This window comes from Hippocampus bargibanti, linkage group LG07 (assembly GCF_051943395.1).
Source record: "Hippocampus bargibanti isolate YZ-2025 linkage group LG07, ASM5194339v1, whole genome shotgun sequence".
Lineage (NCBI taxonomy): Eukaryota > Metazoa > Chordata > Actinopteri > Syngnathiformes > Syngnathidae > Hippocampus > Hippocampus bargibanti.
Genome location: NC_142740.1, coordinates 21,263,932 through 21,278,922, shown reverse-complemented (window position 1 = coordinate 21,278,922; position 14,991 = coordinate 21,263,932). Strand labels below are relative to the sequence as shown.

General features: G+C 44.8%; 1 protein-coding gene across 1 annotated transcript in view; it reads right to left on the bottom strand.

The window, feature by feature from the left end:
- Positions 1-2,729: 2,729 nt before the first annotated feature.
- The window catches only part of xxylt1 (xyloside xylosyltransferase 1), a 72,607-nt gene continuing 60,345 nt past the window's right edge, over positions 2,730-14,991 (bottom strand). Inside the window, exon 5 of the mRNA XM_088999869.1 lies at positions 2,730-5,264. Within this exon, the coding sequence (XP_088855995.1) occupies positions 5,084-5,264 (181 nt within the window). The 3' untranslated portion in view covers positions 2,730-5,083. The remainder of the gene's footprint in view (positions 5,265-14,991) is intronic.

Below are 14,991 nucleotides of genomic sequence, written 5' to 3'. Positions count from 1 at the left end.
AGATTGTAATATATATTTACATGGAAATTTCCATACTATTATGACTTTATCTTTCTAAAAACACGTTAGCATTACATAAAAATATATTTGATATAAATGGCAACTTTATTGTTGAATATTACAATATTGGTTACCTAATTTCACAATATTATTTCCGAACCACTTCTTGATGTCAGTGGCCCTTATACTCTTTTATATGTCTGTACACTTACAGGTCGCTAGAAATTAAAGGAGTTCAGTGCTTACTGTCACCATTGAGTTTTGGACAACGCAAGCGCTTTTGAGACATGATGCTGAGTGTCACACTTATCACAAGCTCTCCTTACAGAGTGTCTGGTGAAATAAGTGCGCCTGTGTCCCTGGACTCACCCCAACGAAGCTGTGAAACTTTATATCTCACAGTGTCCCATTCAGCGAGCGGTACACTTGTTTTCCATTTGCAGCAAGACAAAAGCCTTGCCCCTGTCATAGATTTCAGAAGGGTTATTTTGGTCTTTCCGCTCACGGGGAGGAAATGGAATAATAACCTAGCAAAGAGAAAAGAAAGATAACTGGCTGACCTCTTGGACGCGACTGTCTGAGGTCGAAGCAAACTGGGGGGATCCTTTTATGAGATTCCCCCGATACCCATCAGTATGTTTTGAGCTGGCCGTCTAATGACGGCAAGGAGGGGAAGTAGGTGACGTGTGAGCTACCTTAGTTACCAGAAAGTCTGGCCTACTTCTCTCATGTTGAATCCTCATGTGTAATTTTCCTGATTCAAATGCAGACAGGAGACCTGTCCAGTGGAAGGCTTGTTACTGTTGTCCCATAGAATGAACTGTCAGTCTTTGTGTTTCTACTAAGCAGTAACAGCAACTCCTTCCTTCCCCAAACCACAAGATCTACAGGACTGAACTTTGGGTTTAGTCACATGAGGGGAGCAAAGAAAGATAGTTGTTAGAAGTGCGGAGTGCCAAAAATGTGTCCTCCCCCTCCAAGGGGGAATACAATAAAGAGCCCTTTAATCCCAGCAACTCCATAAAGGGTAGCAGGACAAAAGGTGTAAGGATTGAAAGTTGCCTCAGGTAGATTCAAGTAGTGAAGTACATAGTGTTTACACATGATTTTTACTTGTACATCTTCATTCACTCTTTCCAAAAATAGCATGTAATGTAATTAGGCTACTCGTTCGCAGCACTCAAATGTCATATGGTGCATTGTCTCAGGAAATAGCTTAAAGAGAGACAACCTCACCAAAAAAAAAAAAAAAAAAAAACTCAGCTGTGCACCATTTGATTTGGGTTATACTCTATCTATTTTGACTTAAAATAAATATAAAGTACAATTGTAGTTTTATTTCTGGTTTGTTTTTTTGCTGTCCATTTTCCATGGCATTGATGTCATCATGGTCACAGGTCTGAACTATGACCTCTTCCAGCTGACTGAGTAAGGGGCAAGGTTGAATTGTGCATCCAGTATATTTAATTTTAAGTAATAAATTATATTCAGGCTTGCCTTATTCATACTAATAAAGTATTTCCAAAATTTCCAACAATGATACAGACTTGATCTTAGTTTTACTCCATGGTGCCTTCTACTATCTTTGTGACTCCTTTATTCATCTGTATATGATAGTTGTCCAAGTTCAGTGCTATGTTGCAGCTTCAGCTGTGGTTAAAACGATATATAAATCAACATATATTGTATGGTATTGTATATTATTTCATACTTGTTTCAAAGTCAGACAAGACATTTTATGCTTGACACACACTAAAATACACAAAAAATAATAATTATTGTTAGTTTTAATTGTCATTTATCATATTTATAGTAGTCATATTAGTCATCGCAGAAGTAGCAGCAGCCATAGTCCACAGTTGTTATGTTATTTTATTGATGTATTAGACTTCTGTTATTTCCAGTACTTTTTGTAGTTTACACTTTGCTTATCTATGACATTCATGTTTCCCTGAACGTCTCTCTAATTTAATCTGGAAGAAGAAAATCTTTCATCACATATTTCTTGTGGACTTGCAGCAAACGGTATCAGCCGGCTGCTTTCACCTCACTTGGAGATGAGGTGGCACAAAAGTTGAAAGCCCGGGCCAAGTCTGTGTTCCGTGCTTCTTTTCAAACGCCTCTCTGACATCATCTGCATTGAAGGCACGTGTGATTGGCTGCACAGGGGTTTAGCCAGATGGCCGCTCATCTAGGTGAAGCCTCTGAAAGCCTCTTAAAACGAAGGACATGAGCACCAGGAGACAACGGAGCAACCGTGCCGCCCGACGCTAATCTCCCGGCAATGTGCCGCAATCGCTGCGGAATTAGCATGTCACGGGGCTCTCAGGAGCCAAACACCGTTCAGGAAATGCTCAGCGACCGTGCCTGTTGCTATGTCCGCCTCCCTCACCTGGAGTCTAGCCAGCGTGCACTCATACAATGTGGGGCCATGTGTTACACTTCTGCTTGGGATCACAAAGGGCACATCACTGAGTTTATCGTAGTGTTTGCTTGTTTAAGTAAGGATGTTGGAGCTGGGAGTAATCCAGAAGGGAGTCATACTGGGTCAGTGGGGTAATATCATTAAACCATCATCAGCATAATTATGCATCAAATCATATGGTTGTCCATGGTATCCAACCAATGGTCCACGGGAGCGTCCTGGTCTAATTATGGCTTTTTTTGGAGAATAATGAAAACAAATTTGTTAAAAAAAACATCCTTAATGACAAATCTGAGGACAAAAGTATTGCTTTATTATGTCAATCAATTTTAATGTAGTTGTTTTGGGGAATGCCCATCTTGAACACCAACTTTGGCTATAAATTGTAAAAATAAACATAAAATATTCACAACTGTATACATAGGCCAATAAAAAAAATCCAATCGTCTGGCGAAAAGGAAGCATAGTCACAGTCAAATTTCATCCTGGAATATTTGAACATTTCATGTCACTAGACTGATTTGAATTTTGATTAATTGTTCACATTTTAGCCTTTTAGTGTGGGCAGCCCAAGCTACATTTTTCTCCAACTCAGATAATTTTGGAAGGAGCAGTTCTGTACCATGGAAGTCAGGCATTGCTCAAATCACACCGTTATCGTGATGGCCTGTATGGAAGCTATTTTGAACAGCACATTTTGAATTTTCCAAGAATAAAAGGCCAGTGTGCAAACAACTTCCATTAAGGGGAATGCATCAATGTTGTCACATTTTGGTTTGCGACCAATGGGTGGCACTGTAGGGCCCTGCCTGCAACTGCACAGGTGTTGGCTGTTTAAATCTGTGGCAGTTAAAAGGACTCCCGGCATGTACATTCAGGGTCAGGTCATTGTTTGTTTCACTCTGTTCGGCATGTCATTTCTTACCCATGGTTTTGTTTGCTACTTTGGACCTTTTTTGTTCTGAAGACTTTGTTGTTCTGCAGACTTTATTTAATACAATTTGTCAAATACACCCTGCTCCTCTCCCCTGCCTGCCTACCACCACTTCATTATCAAGCTGCCAACTTACACACCTATACATGCAGAAGATACAACCGCCCAACACAAATACAGTATTACCACATTTGATGAGCACTCAAGCACTTCAGAAATTATTTTTTAGATATTGAACATAATTACATGCATGACCATCAAAAATGCTAAAATGTTTATTTGAGATTTGTGAACAAATGACAATTAATAAAATGGAATTGCATTTCCTGTGAAAAAATAGGAAGACCAATAAACATGCTCACAATCAGTCTGTCAACGAACATGATTTAAAATAATTCCCTCAAAACCAAACTTTCCTTGATACCCGCGACATCCACACACGAACGCACACGCACACACACGCACTCACACACGCACACACACGCGCGCACGCACACACACACACACACACACACACACACACACACACACACACACACACACACACACACACACACACACACACACACACACACACACACACACACACACACACACACACACACACACACAATGTGTTTCCACAGACTTATGGCAGCTTGTGTGTGAACATGCGATAAACATGCCAACGACATTCTTGAAGTGACCCTTGACCTTCCTCTGACATTCTTTACTTGTTTTTGTGTCTCTTCCTTAATGGCTGAATTGTAATGACCTCAGAGCAACTTCTCATTAAAGTGATCTTTAAATACACAAGTACCACAGTGGAGGACGAGCCAATGTTGAACTCACGACAGGTTAAAACAAACAATGGAAAATCCTTTTGTATTGTTTGATGCAGGATCATTGTATTGTTCTAGCGTGTTTGAGTAACATTGTAACAAACATTTGTGTTTTCACTGTGGATACATAGGCCTCATTTACTGCTAAGACTGAAAAAAAGTAAGATATAAACAACCACCCAAAAAAAACATCTAATTTACGATTGTTGACTATAGGTATTGTATTTTCCGGTGTATATGGCGCACCCAAAAGCCTTGATTTTCTTCAAAAAATAAGCTTTGAAGTAATATTGAGCCATAACAGGTCTCTCAACTACAGTACTGTCAGCAGTCACCAACTCCATTTCCCCTGGCAGAAGTAGTGCGTAACCCCAACCTCGACTGTAGCGCCTTATAATGTGGTGTGCCTTGTATTTGGAAATCTATTATAGATTTATATATTATATTTAGAAAACTTCATTAATTGAAGGTGCGCCTTATAGTCAGATGCACCTTATATATGGAAAAAGTTATAAAATACACCATTCATTGGGGTGCGCCTTATACTCCGGTGCGCCTTATACACCGGAAACTATGGGATATTTAAATCGAGGGCCGTTATGAATTTGGGGAACCCATTAGAATGTTTAAATCCCTTCAAATATTACATATAGAGCACACAGCAAATTAATGAATAACTCGTTTTCAAATCTGAAGTCAAGAATAATGACTTTTATTGTGGTTGACATCTAAAAATATGAAATTTTGGCTCAGATTCTAGCAATCATCATGGAATTTAACAAGTTTGATTTGCTTTTTGTTTTTTTACACGTTTTCAATTACCTTCATGTTTCAATCAACACCTTTCCTCCCCTCCTTTTTTTCTTTATCGTTATGTCTGTTTAACCAAAATTTTCACCCTAGTCACAACAACAACATGGCCTTCACACGTGTGTGTTTTTTTGTGAGTCCTAGTTTCCACACAGGATGACAAAGGGAGAGTTGTAGTTGTGTGGATTCAGAGGAAAGCCTTTGACATTTCCTTCCCGTTTCCTTAATTTTATTATTTGGTATCCTGCTACAAACTGTCCCCTCTTGCCTCCACCTGGACACACATATAAAGCCAATTCAAATGAAGTTATGAAACCTTGCGTAAAACACACAAAACAAACAAAAAAACGACAATGATTTTCAAATCATATTTAACTTACAAAGACAAGATATTTAATATCAATGTTAATAATAAAGAACCGTTAACTTTTACAACACTTTTATGGCTGCAATAGGAGAAGCCACGGTGTGACATAAACGTCTTTTGACAACTATTCAGAGTTAGAGAACCAAGGAGAAAAGTTGTTGGAACTTTGTAGGATAAATTAGTTCCCATTCTAGCTTCTCCTGTCCAAAAGTCCGGGTGCTATGTTGTCCTATTTTATACTTCATAATGTGTCATATGGTTTCAATGGGAGACAAGTCTGGACGGCAGACAGGCCAGTCTAGTCCCTGCACTCATTCACTACAAAGGCATGCTGTTGAAACACATGTAGAATGTGGTTTGTCATTGTCCTGCTCAAATAAGCAAGACGTTACTTGGATGGCAGCTTATGTTTCTCCCAACCTTGTATGTACCTTTCAGTATTTATTACGCCATAACAAATTTCAATTGCCCTTGCCATCACAGATGCTGGCTTTTGAATTTTGTATCCATAAAAGATGGTTCTTTTCCTCTTTGGCCCAGAGGACACAGCATCCACAATTTCCCAAAACAATTTGAAATTTGGACCTGCCAGATGGGTCACTTTTCCACTTTGCAATCCGTCCATCAGAGATAAACTCAGGCCCATAGAAGTCGACGGTCTTTCTAGGTCTTGTTAATAAATTTCAATGCACTTCACATAAATGAAAATACATTTATAAACAAAAGAGTTCAAGGCATTAAAATATAAGACACACACAAAAAATAACTTTTGAGATGACCTTTGATCTTCTCTTAACTTTTTCAATTGTTCAATGTTTGTCAGTGACAAAAGAAGGTGAAGAAAGTATCAAACTTTCAAGACAATCCTCATAGTTTTGACAGTTTTGATAAGTTTTGACCAGGATGTGAATTTACAAGTTTATGTCACATTAGAAAGAGATTGTGCATTTCAATTTGACAAATGGCACCGCTAGTCACATCTCGTACACATTGGTCGTAGGAATTGGTCATAGGGAGGCAGAGGAACTGCAACACACTGGCCTGACCACAAAAGATCAACATGAAGCTCTATAATCCTTTCATTTATGAAAATGAAATTGACAGATACCATTGTTTGCTCCAATAAGCAAAATACATGAACTTGTCGTGACAGGTATGTTCCCAGTCAGAATACAGTTGATTAAATGGGATTGTATTTACCACCCATGTGTGTGAGTATAAGCATGTTTTGAATACTTGGTGTGAACAAGAATATTTTTACTTTTGCTTTGACAATACTGTATACTGTATAGTCTAGAACAGACATGGGCAAACTACGGCCCGCGGGCCACATACGGCCCGTTAGGCTTTTTAATCCGCCCGCCGAACTTGCCCAAATTATAGTACAAACAGTGTCTAAAACTCATGACAAAAAGTTAGCGAACAACAGGAAAGATAACTGAAAAGTTGCATGCCCCATTTTTCACAACTTGAAGCACAATGAGACAACTAATCACATTAAAAAAACATTGTAAGAAAGCATAAAGTTTATTCTAAAATCAAGAATGCACCTACTACAAATGCTACCTTGCTTAATTTACGATAAATGTGCATGGCTGTAGATTTTGCTGCAGTAGTCGATTGTCATTGCCGTGCACAATGCAACGTTTGCATTGCTTCCTACGAGCCACTACGCCCCTTTCATAAGTCTCACGTACACTTTACAGTCACGGTTTAATGTAAATTTACGTTTTTTAGCGTCACATATGTTGTTAGCTTCTTTTGAATCTTTCTTCTGGTCTGAGGTTCTGTGCATCTATTTTGGAAAATGACATGCAATTGCACGACTTTATAACGCTTGCGAAAGTCCGGAAGAAAGAAGCAGGTTTCTGATTGGCTGCCGTGCCGAGTATGCAAATTTCAACTGCAGGTAGTCTATGTTTGTGTGCTCGGCGACGGTACACGTGTATTGTTTGCGCGTGAAGGCGAGGGCGTCAGTGAGGAGTTTGTTGAGCGCGCGGTCAGGACAAGCCATCTATGATTTGGCGGAATTTAACACAAGTAGGTATTATTGAGCTTGAATATTTCATTGTGTAATAATATGTTTTGAATTTTGAAAGTGATTCCATTTTTCAATAAATGTTGATTTCTTTAACTTTGCCCCTTCGATGGAAACTTATTAAAAACAGACGCATTCTTGATAAATCACAGTGCATGTTATTTCAATCTATTGTAGCAGTTGAGGAATGAGAACACACGGTCGATTGGAGTACGTCTTTCACCCATATCGAGCACAAAACTCTTTTCCCCGTGTTCGAGCACTCTAAACGGGCCATCATACGGCGGCCGGAGGGGAGAGAGGTGGGCATCATGACGCACGAAGACGAAACGGGCTGACCTGAGAGCAGACGGAACGAATATTTTGGGGACGCCGTGGTGAAATGGTGCTGGAGCCAGGGGCTCCCCTGGCACAAGGGGGAAAGAAGGTGCACCCGAAGCTTCAGGCAGAAATTCACCAGGGATGCGGAGTGGCTGACCGAGTACTAACTCTGCCGGAGCGGCGTTAAGGTCTTCTTTAGGAGCTGAACGTAACCCGAGCAGGACCCACGGAAGCCGGTCAACCCAGTTACCGTCCGATAGTGCGGCCCGTAGCGCGGCTTTAAGTGACCGGTGGAAACGTTCACACATCCCGTTAGCCTGTGGGTGGTAGGCCATAGTGCGGTGTACCTGCACACCCAAGGACTGCGCCATGGCCGACCAGAGCTCGGACACAAACTGGGGGCCTCTGTCCGAAGTGATATCGGACGACGTGCCGAAACGTGCGACCCAGGATGACAGAAATGCGCGGGCAATGTCTGTCGAGGTTGTGGAGGACAGGGGGACAGCTTCCGGCCACCTAGTGGTCCGATCGACCATAGTGAGGAGATGTGTGCAACCCTGCGAAGGAGGGAGGGGCCCGACCAGGTCCACATGGACGTGGTCAAATCTCCTGGCCGGAATCGGAAAAGTTTCTAGGTTCGCCCGGGTGTGCCTGTGGACTTTGGCGCGCTGACATGCCACGCATGCAGCTGCCCACTTCCTGACGTCCTTTCTTAACCCAGGCCAGACAAACTTGGCCCCAAGTAGTTTGACTGACGCCCGGACGCCAGGGTGTGAAAGGGAATGAATTGAATCAAAAATTCGCCGACGCCACTCCTGCGGAACCACGGGACGAGTGCGACCCGTAGACACATCGCAGAGGAGAGCGGGACCCCCTTCACACACTGCCACCTCCTCCAGTTTCAGGGCCGTGCCTGCTGCCTTGAGTTCGTGGATGTCCGGATCCTCAGATTGGGCCGTGGCCATCTCTGAGAAATCCACCCCGAGCTGGACTGGACACACGATCGTGCGTGACAGGCAATCGGCCACAGGGTTACATTTGCCGGCCACATGCCGAATGTCTGTTGTGAATTCGGAAATAGCGGCTAGATGCCGTTGCTGTCGGGTCGACCACGGTTCGGTCACCTTGGACATGGCGAATGTAAGGGGCTTATGATCTACGTAGGCGGTGAACCGGCGCCCCTCGAGGAGGAAACGAAAATGGCACGTTGCAAGATAGAATGCTAACAACTCTCTGTCGAAAACACTGTACTTGCGTTCGTTATCTTGCAGCTTCCGACTGAAAAATGCAAGGGGCTGCCATTCGTTCTCCACAAGCTGCTCAACCACCGCCCCTACGGCAACATCAGACGCGTCGGTAGTCAAGGCCACCTGTGCGGTTGAGATCGGGTGGACCAGAAGAGTTGCACCCGCAAGAGCCTCCTTGGCTCGTTCAAAGGACTGCACTCGTTGCGGGGCCCACTCAACGGGGTCATTAGCCTTCTTTTTTCTCAAGGCGCCGTAGAGGGGTTGTAGGAGGTCAGCTGCGTGAGGAAGAAACCGGTTGTAAAAATTTATCATGCCCAAAAACTCCTGCAAAGCTTTAACTGTGGCTGGGCGGGGGAAATTCACCACAGCCTGCACTTTGGCGGGTAAGGGGATGGCACCCTGTGGAGAAATGCGGTGCCCCAAGAAATTGATCTTGGGCAAACCAAATTGGCACTTCACAGGGTTAACGATAAGGCCATGCACATCAAGACGCTTGAAAACCGTTCTTAAGTGCGACAGGTGTTCCTCTGGTGAAGGGCTGGCCACAAGAATGTCGTCGAGGTAGACGAACACAAAATCTAGGCCTCGCAAGACTGAGTCCATCAGTCTCTGAAAGGTCTGTGCCGCCCCCTTCAGGCCAAAAGGCATACGGAGGAATTCAAAGAGGCCAAAAGGGGTTATTACTGCAGTTTTTGGCACATCTTCTGCCCGTACCGGAACCTGGTGATAACCGCGAACGAGATCAACTTTGGAAAAGATCACGGCTCCGGCCAAACGTGCGGAAAAGTCCTGGATGTGCGGAATTGGGTAACGGTCGTGTGTGGTTACATTATTTAGCCGACGAAAATCACCGCACGGCCGCCAAGAACCGTCACTTTTGGGCACCATGTGTAATGGTGAGGCCCACGGGCTGTTGGAACGCCTCACGATGCCCAAACGCTCCATCGTCGCGAACTCCCCTTTCGCCATTGCCAATTTTGCCGCGTCGAGGCGACAAGCGCGGGCAAAAACTGGCGGGCCAACCGTGGGAATGAAATGTTGTACCCCGTGTTTTGTATCGGCATTGGAAAAGGCGGGTGTGGTTAACGACGGATAATCGGTCAGCAGGGGTTCATAAACGTTACCTGACGTTAAATAATTTGCGTGCGTCAACGCTCCAAGCCCTCCAGCCTCACATGGGAAAGTGGCGAAAGAGATGGCGTCGATCAAACGACGGTTAGCAATGTCCACAAGCAGTCCATGAGCGCATAAAAAATCCGCGCCGATTATCGGAACTGTAATCGAGGCCACAATAAAGTCCCACTCGAATTTTCGTTCGTGGAAACACACAGTTACCGACCTGGTGCCAAAGCTGGCGATGGGCGAGCCGTTAGCTGCGCGCAGGGGAGGCCCACATCCACCTGCCGTCTTGTCCGAGGCCGTGGGCGTCAGCAGGCTTACTTGTGCCCCGCTGTCCACCAGAAAACGTCTACCTGACGAGGAGTCTGTGATAAAAAGCAGCTCGCTTTTGTTGCCGGCACCCACGGCCGCTATTGGGTGCCGGCGCTGGCGTTTCCCGGAGCCTCGTAGGTGCAGGGTGGTGTGCAGTGTCGGGCCTTGGCGCCAAACCGCTGGTGGAAAAAACAGAGGGCTTTCTCGTGTCGCTTCCGCGTGACCACTCCGGCGACTAGGGTCGGGTCGATGTTCGCTGCCGCTCCGCCGAGGGGTTCGGCCGTCACGCTTTGCACGGCGAACCTCCGTGTCGCCAGCAGCACCCGGTCCGCTTCTTCAGCCAAACCTCGGTAGTCGCCGGTGGCTAGGCACGTCGAGTTGGCTAGCACGGCGCGCACAGAGGCCGGTAGCTGGCGAAGGAACACGTGGGGGAACAGGGGGAACAGGAATCCGCCGTCATCCGAACCCAGTAGCGACAACATTTTGTCCATCAGGTCCACTGCTGTTCCGTCGCCGAGTCCTGTTGCCATGGAAGAGAAAGAAGCCTACGTCTTTATTCCAACTGCTAACAAGGAGAAAAGTAAACCAAAACCGAAACTGCAGTGAAATATATGTGACATAAACCCGCCCCCTCCCGTACACCTGCTGGGTGAGATGCCCGGTCCCAGTGCCCGCCACACTATTTCCATTTCCTCCTCCAAGTATCTGCGAAATAGTATGTAAAAACGCCATATTCCTTGAGACAAATTTATTAACTGATCAGGGATATTTTTCACATTTGAAAGACAGTTAATAAATTGGGTTGTAGTGTTCTTACTGTGCTATGAGTTTTGTACATACTACATTTAAAGGACAACCGGTACCATTATTTGTTTTTGTTTCCCACTGACATCAGAAAAACGTTTTATAGCATCTAAAATACCCAAATCAGGCAGGCTGATATTTTTAGTTAAATGAAAAACACCAATAAAAATGACTTCAAATGAATCCGGAAATGTTCAGTTTCAGAAGGTTCCACCCCCCTGTTCGTGACGTCACGCCAAGACGTCTTGCCTTTTATCGAGAATCAAAACAATGGCTTCAGATTCGGAGAAGATGTTTTCTTGTTACTCATCCAGTTATGAATATGATTCAAATAGTTCTAAAGAGGAAAGCATAAATGTTTGCAATTGATTCAAGGAGTCCTCCCATATCAATTCAAGCCGTCAATGACAGCAATGTAGCACCCAGAAAATGCAGAAGATTGCGCCCAAGCTCCGTTGGAAATGGGCTGATTTGTCAGCTGGGAATTTGTGTCAGCGAATATCAAATAGTTGTCTTGGTGCAACACACAACGATTCACCATGGCGTTATTTATGTGTTTTCCTTCTAATTTCACCATCAACACGGATCAACACGAACTATAGCTATATATCTAAATGCATTTCTTGATTCTGCACTATGTACAGTCTTGTTTATAGAACGGTTTTTGCCCATCTACATTTGCACAGTATACAGTTGACATTTTTATTTTGTTATGCTTAGAATATCTTGTTTTCTATCCTTTCACTCCCACCCCAACCCCATCCCTCTTCAATTGCTGCTGTGGACTGCAAATTTCCCCATTGCGGGACGAATAAAGTGCGACAGGTGTTCCTCTGGTGAAGGGCTGGCCACAAGAATGTCGTCGAGGTAGACGAACACAAAATCTAGGCCTCGCAAGACTGAGTCCATCAGTCTCTGAAAGGTCTGTGCCGCCCCCTTCAGGCCAAAAGGCATACGGAGGAATTCAAAGAGGCCAAAAGGGGTTATTACTGCAGTTTTTGGCACATCTTCTGCCCGTACCGGAACCTGGTGATAACCGCGAACGAGATCAACTTTGGAAAAGATCACGGCTCCGGCCAAACGTGCGGAAAAGTCCTGGATGTGCGGAATTGGGTAACGGTCGTGTGTGGTTACATTATTTAGCCGACGAAAATCACCGCACGGCCGCCAAGAACCGTCACTTTTGGGCACCATGTGTAATGGTGAGGCCCACGGGCTGTTGGAACGCCTCACGATGCCCAAACGCTCCATCGTCGCGAACTCCCCTTTCGCCATTGCCAATTTTGCCGCGTCGAGGCGACGAGCGCGGGCAAAAACTGGCGGGCCAACCGTGGGAATGAAATGTTGTACCCCGTGTTTTGTATCGGCATTGGAAAAGGCGGGTGTGGTTAACGACGGATAATCGGTCAGCAGGCGTTCATAAACGTTACCTGACGTTAAATAATTTGCGTGCGTCAACGCTCCAAGCCCTCCAGCCTCACATGGGAAAGTGGCGAATGAGATGGCGTCGATCAAATGACGGTTAGCAATGTCCACAAGCAGTCCATGAGCGCATAAAAAATCCGCGCCGATTATCGGAACTGTAATCGAGGCCACAATAAAGTCCCACTCGAATTTTCGTTCGTGGAAACACACAGTTACCGACCTGGTGCCAAAGCTGGCGATGGGCGAGCCGTTAGCTGCGCGCAGGGGAGGCCCACATCCACCTGCCGTCTTGTCCGAGGCCGTGGGCGTCAGCAGGCTTACTTGTGCCCCGCTGTCCACCAGAAAACTTCTACCTGACGAGGAGTCTGTGATAAAAAGCAGCTCGCTTTTGTTGCCGGCACCCACGGCCGCTATTGGGTGCCGGCGCTGGCGTTTCCCGGAGCCTCGTAGGTGCAGGGTGGTGTGCAGCGTCGGGCCTTGGCGCCAAACCGCTGGTGGAAAAAACAGAGGGCTTTCTCGTGTCGCTTCCGCGTGACCACTCCGGCTACTAGGGTCGGGTCGATGTTCGCTGCCGCTCCGCCGAGGGGTTCGGCCGTCACGCTTTGCACGGCGAACCTCCGTGTCGCCAGCAGCACCCGGTCCGCTTCTTCAGCCAAACCTCGGTAGTCGCCGGTGGCTAGGCACGTCGAGTTGGCTAGCACGGCGCGCACAGAGGCCGGTAGCTGGCGAAGGAACACGTGGGGGAACAGGAATCCGCCGTCATCCGAACCCAGTAGCGACAACATTTTGTCCATCAGGTCCACTGCTGTTCCGTCGCCGAGTCCGGGAAGAGAAAGAAGCCTTGGCAGTTTTTACAGGGGATATATAATGATCAGACTAGGATTGTGGAGGGGAAAACCCTCCACCCCCACCTGCCGGAGACAAAACAAATATAAAAAACAAAAAACAAAATACTGTATAAATAATGGTCGTAATTTAGCGGAAATCCTGCCTGGTTACAAGATACACTTCAAAAGAAACATAAGAAGCTTTAAAATGCCACCAATTACTCCAAAGTGCTTGTTTAATCTGCCTCATATATAATCCTAGCAATGCAGCGATAATGGGATTGACACCATCATTTCATTACAGCTAAATTGGGCAAAATGCCATTTATGAAGGCACCAACAGACAACACACAACATTGGCAACACATTGATCTCTGCATTAGGGGCCCCAAAATCCACCCATCCATGTTGTATACCACTAATCCTGTGCAGGGGCATGAGAACCAGGAATTTATCATAGATGTCTTTGAAGGCAGACGACACTCTGAACTGTTCACCAGGTAACCGCCGTGCACGTATAGACAAACAGCTATTCACACTCGCATCCACTGCATCACTGAGTGGGAATGCAACCTGCACAGAGCAACTTCAGGGCCAAAATGCTTTTTTGTGTCATACAGAGCAGTTCTTAAACCGCCTGTAGATAAACGTGTCACATATATTTGGACATGAACTTTGCCCAGCAGCAAGTCAACCAACCCGTCAATGTGTGACTTGGAAAAAAAACCCAAATAATTTTACATTGATGCGCAAGTGCCACATGTGAATCATAAGACAGCATTCTGAAGAAAGGCGATGCTGGTAAGTGAAGCTTCGGCTTCTGCTGTAGTGCTGGAGAAGTTGTTTCTCTGCATCCTATTATGCCAAGCAGAATTTATAAATAGTGGTAACCACGTTTTTTTTTTTTTTAATGAATGTTGGTTGTTGTTTGTGTTTGCTCATAGTGTACAGAACGTTGTGTGTGTTATTTTCTTGTGTTCAGTCTAATATTAATATTTTACAACTGTGTTGAGTTGACTAATAATATTTGTTTATTTATATGCACAGCAGGTATATATATATATATATAAATATAGATAGATAGATAGATAGATAGATAGATAGATAGATAGATAGATATAGTCTCGTTGTATCGATATTCTCGGGAGTTAGAAAAAATGAAAATGCAGTCTGCTACACGGGAGCTGGTCACGTAACAAACTCACGTCACCAAGTCACGTGACCAAGTCGACCAATGGCGCGATCGATACAGCGACCGATACAGCGAAAGCGACCATACAGATTTCGATAATGGTGGTACTGTATAGAAACCCCTAAGCAAATATCGATTTACCGTAAGTATCTTTTGTATCGATATAAACATAGCAAAATGGCCGGCGGGAGATGAAAAAGAGCGCCGTAGTAACCGGATTATCGTAAAAACCACGAATCGTACTAAACGGAACTAATTATACATAAAAAGAATAGAAATGTGCACGGGAAATGAAAATATTGTCGTAATAAGCAGTATTATCAATATAAACGATATCGATATAACGAGA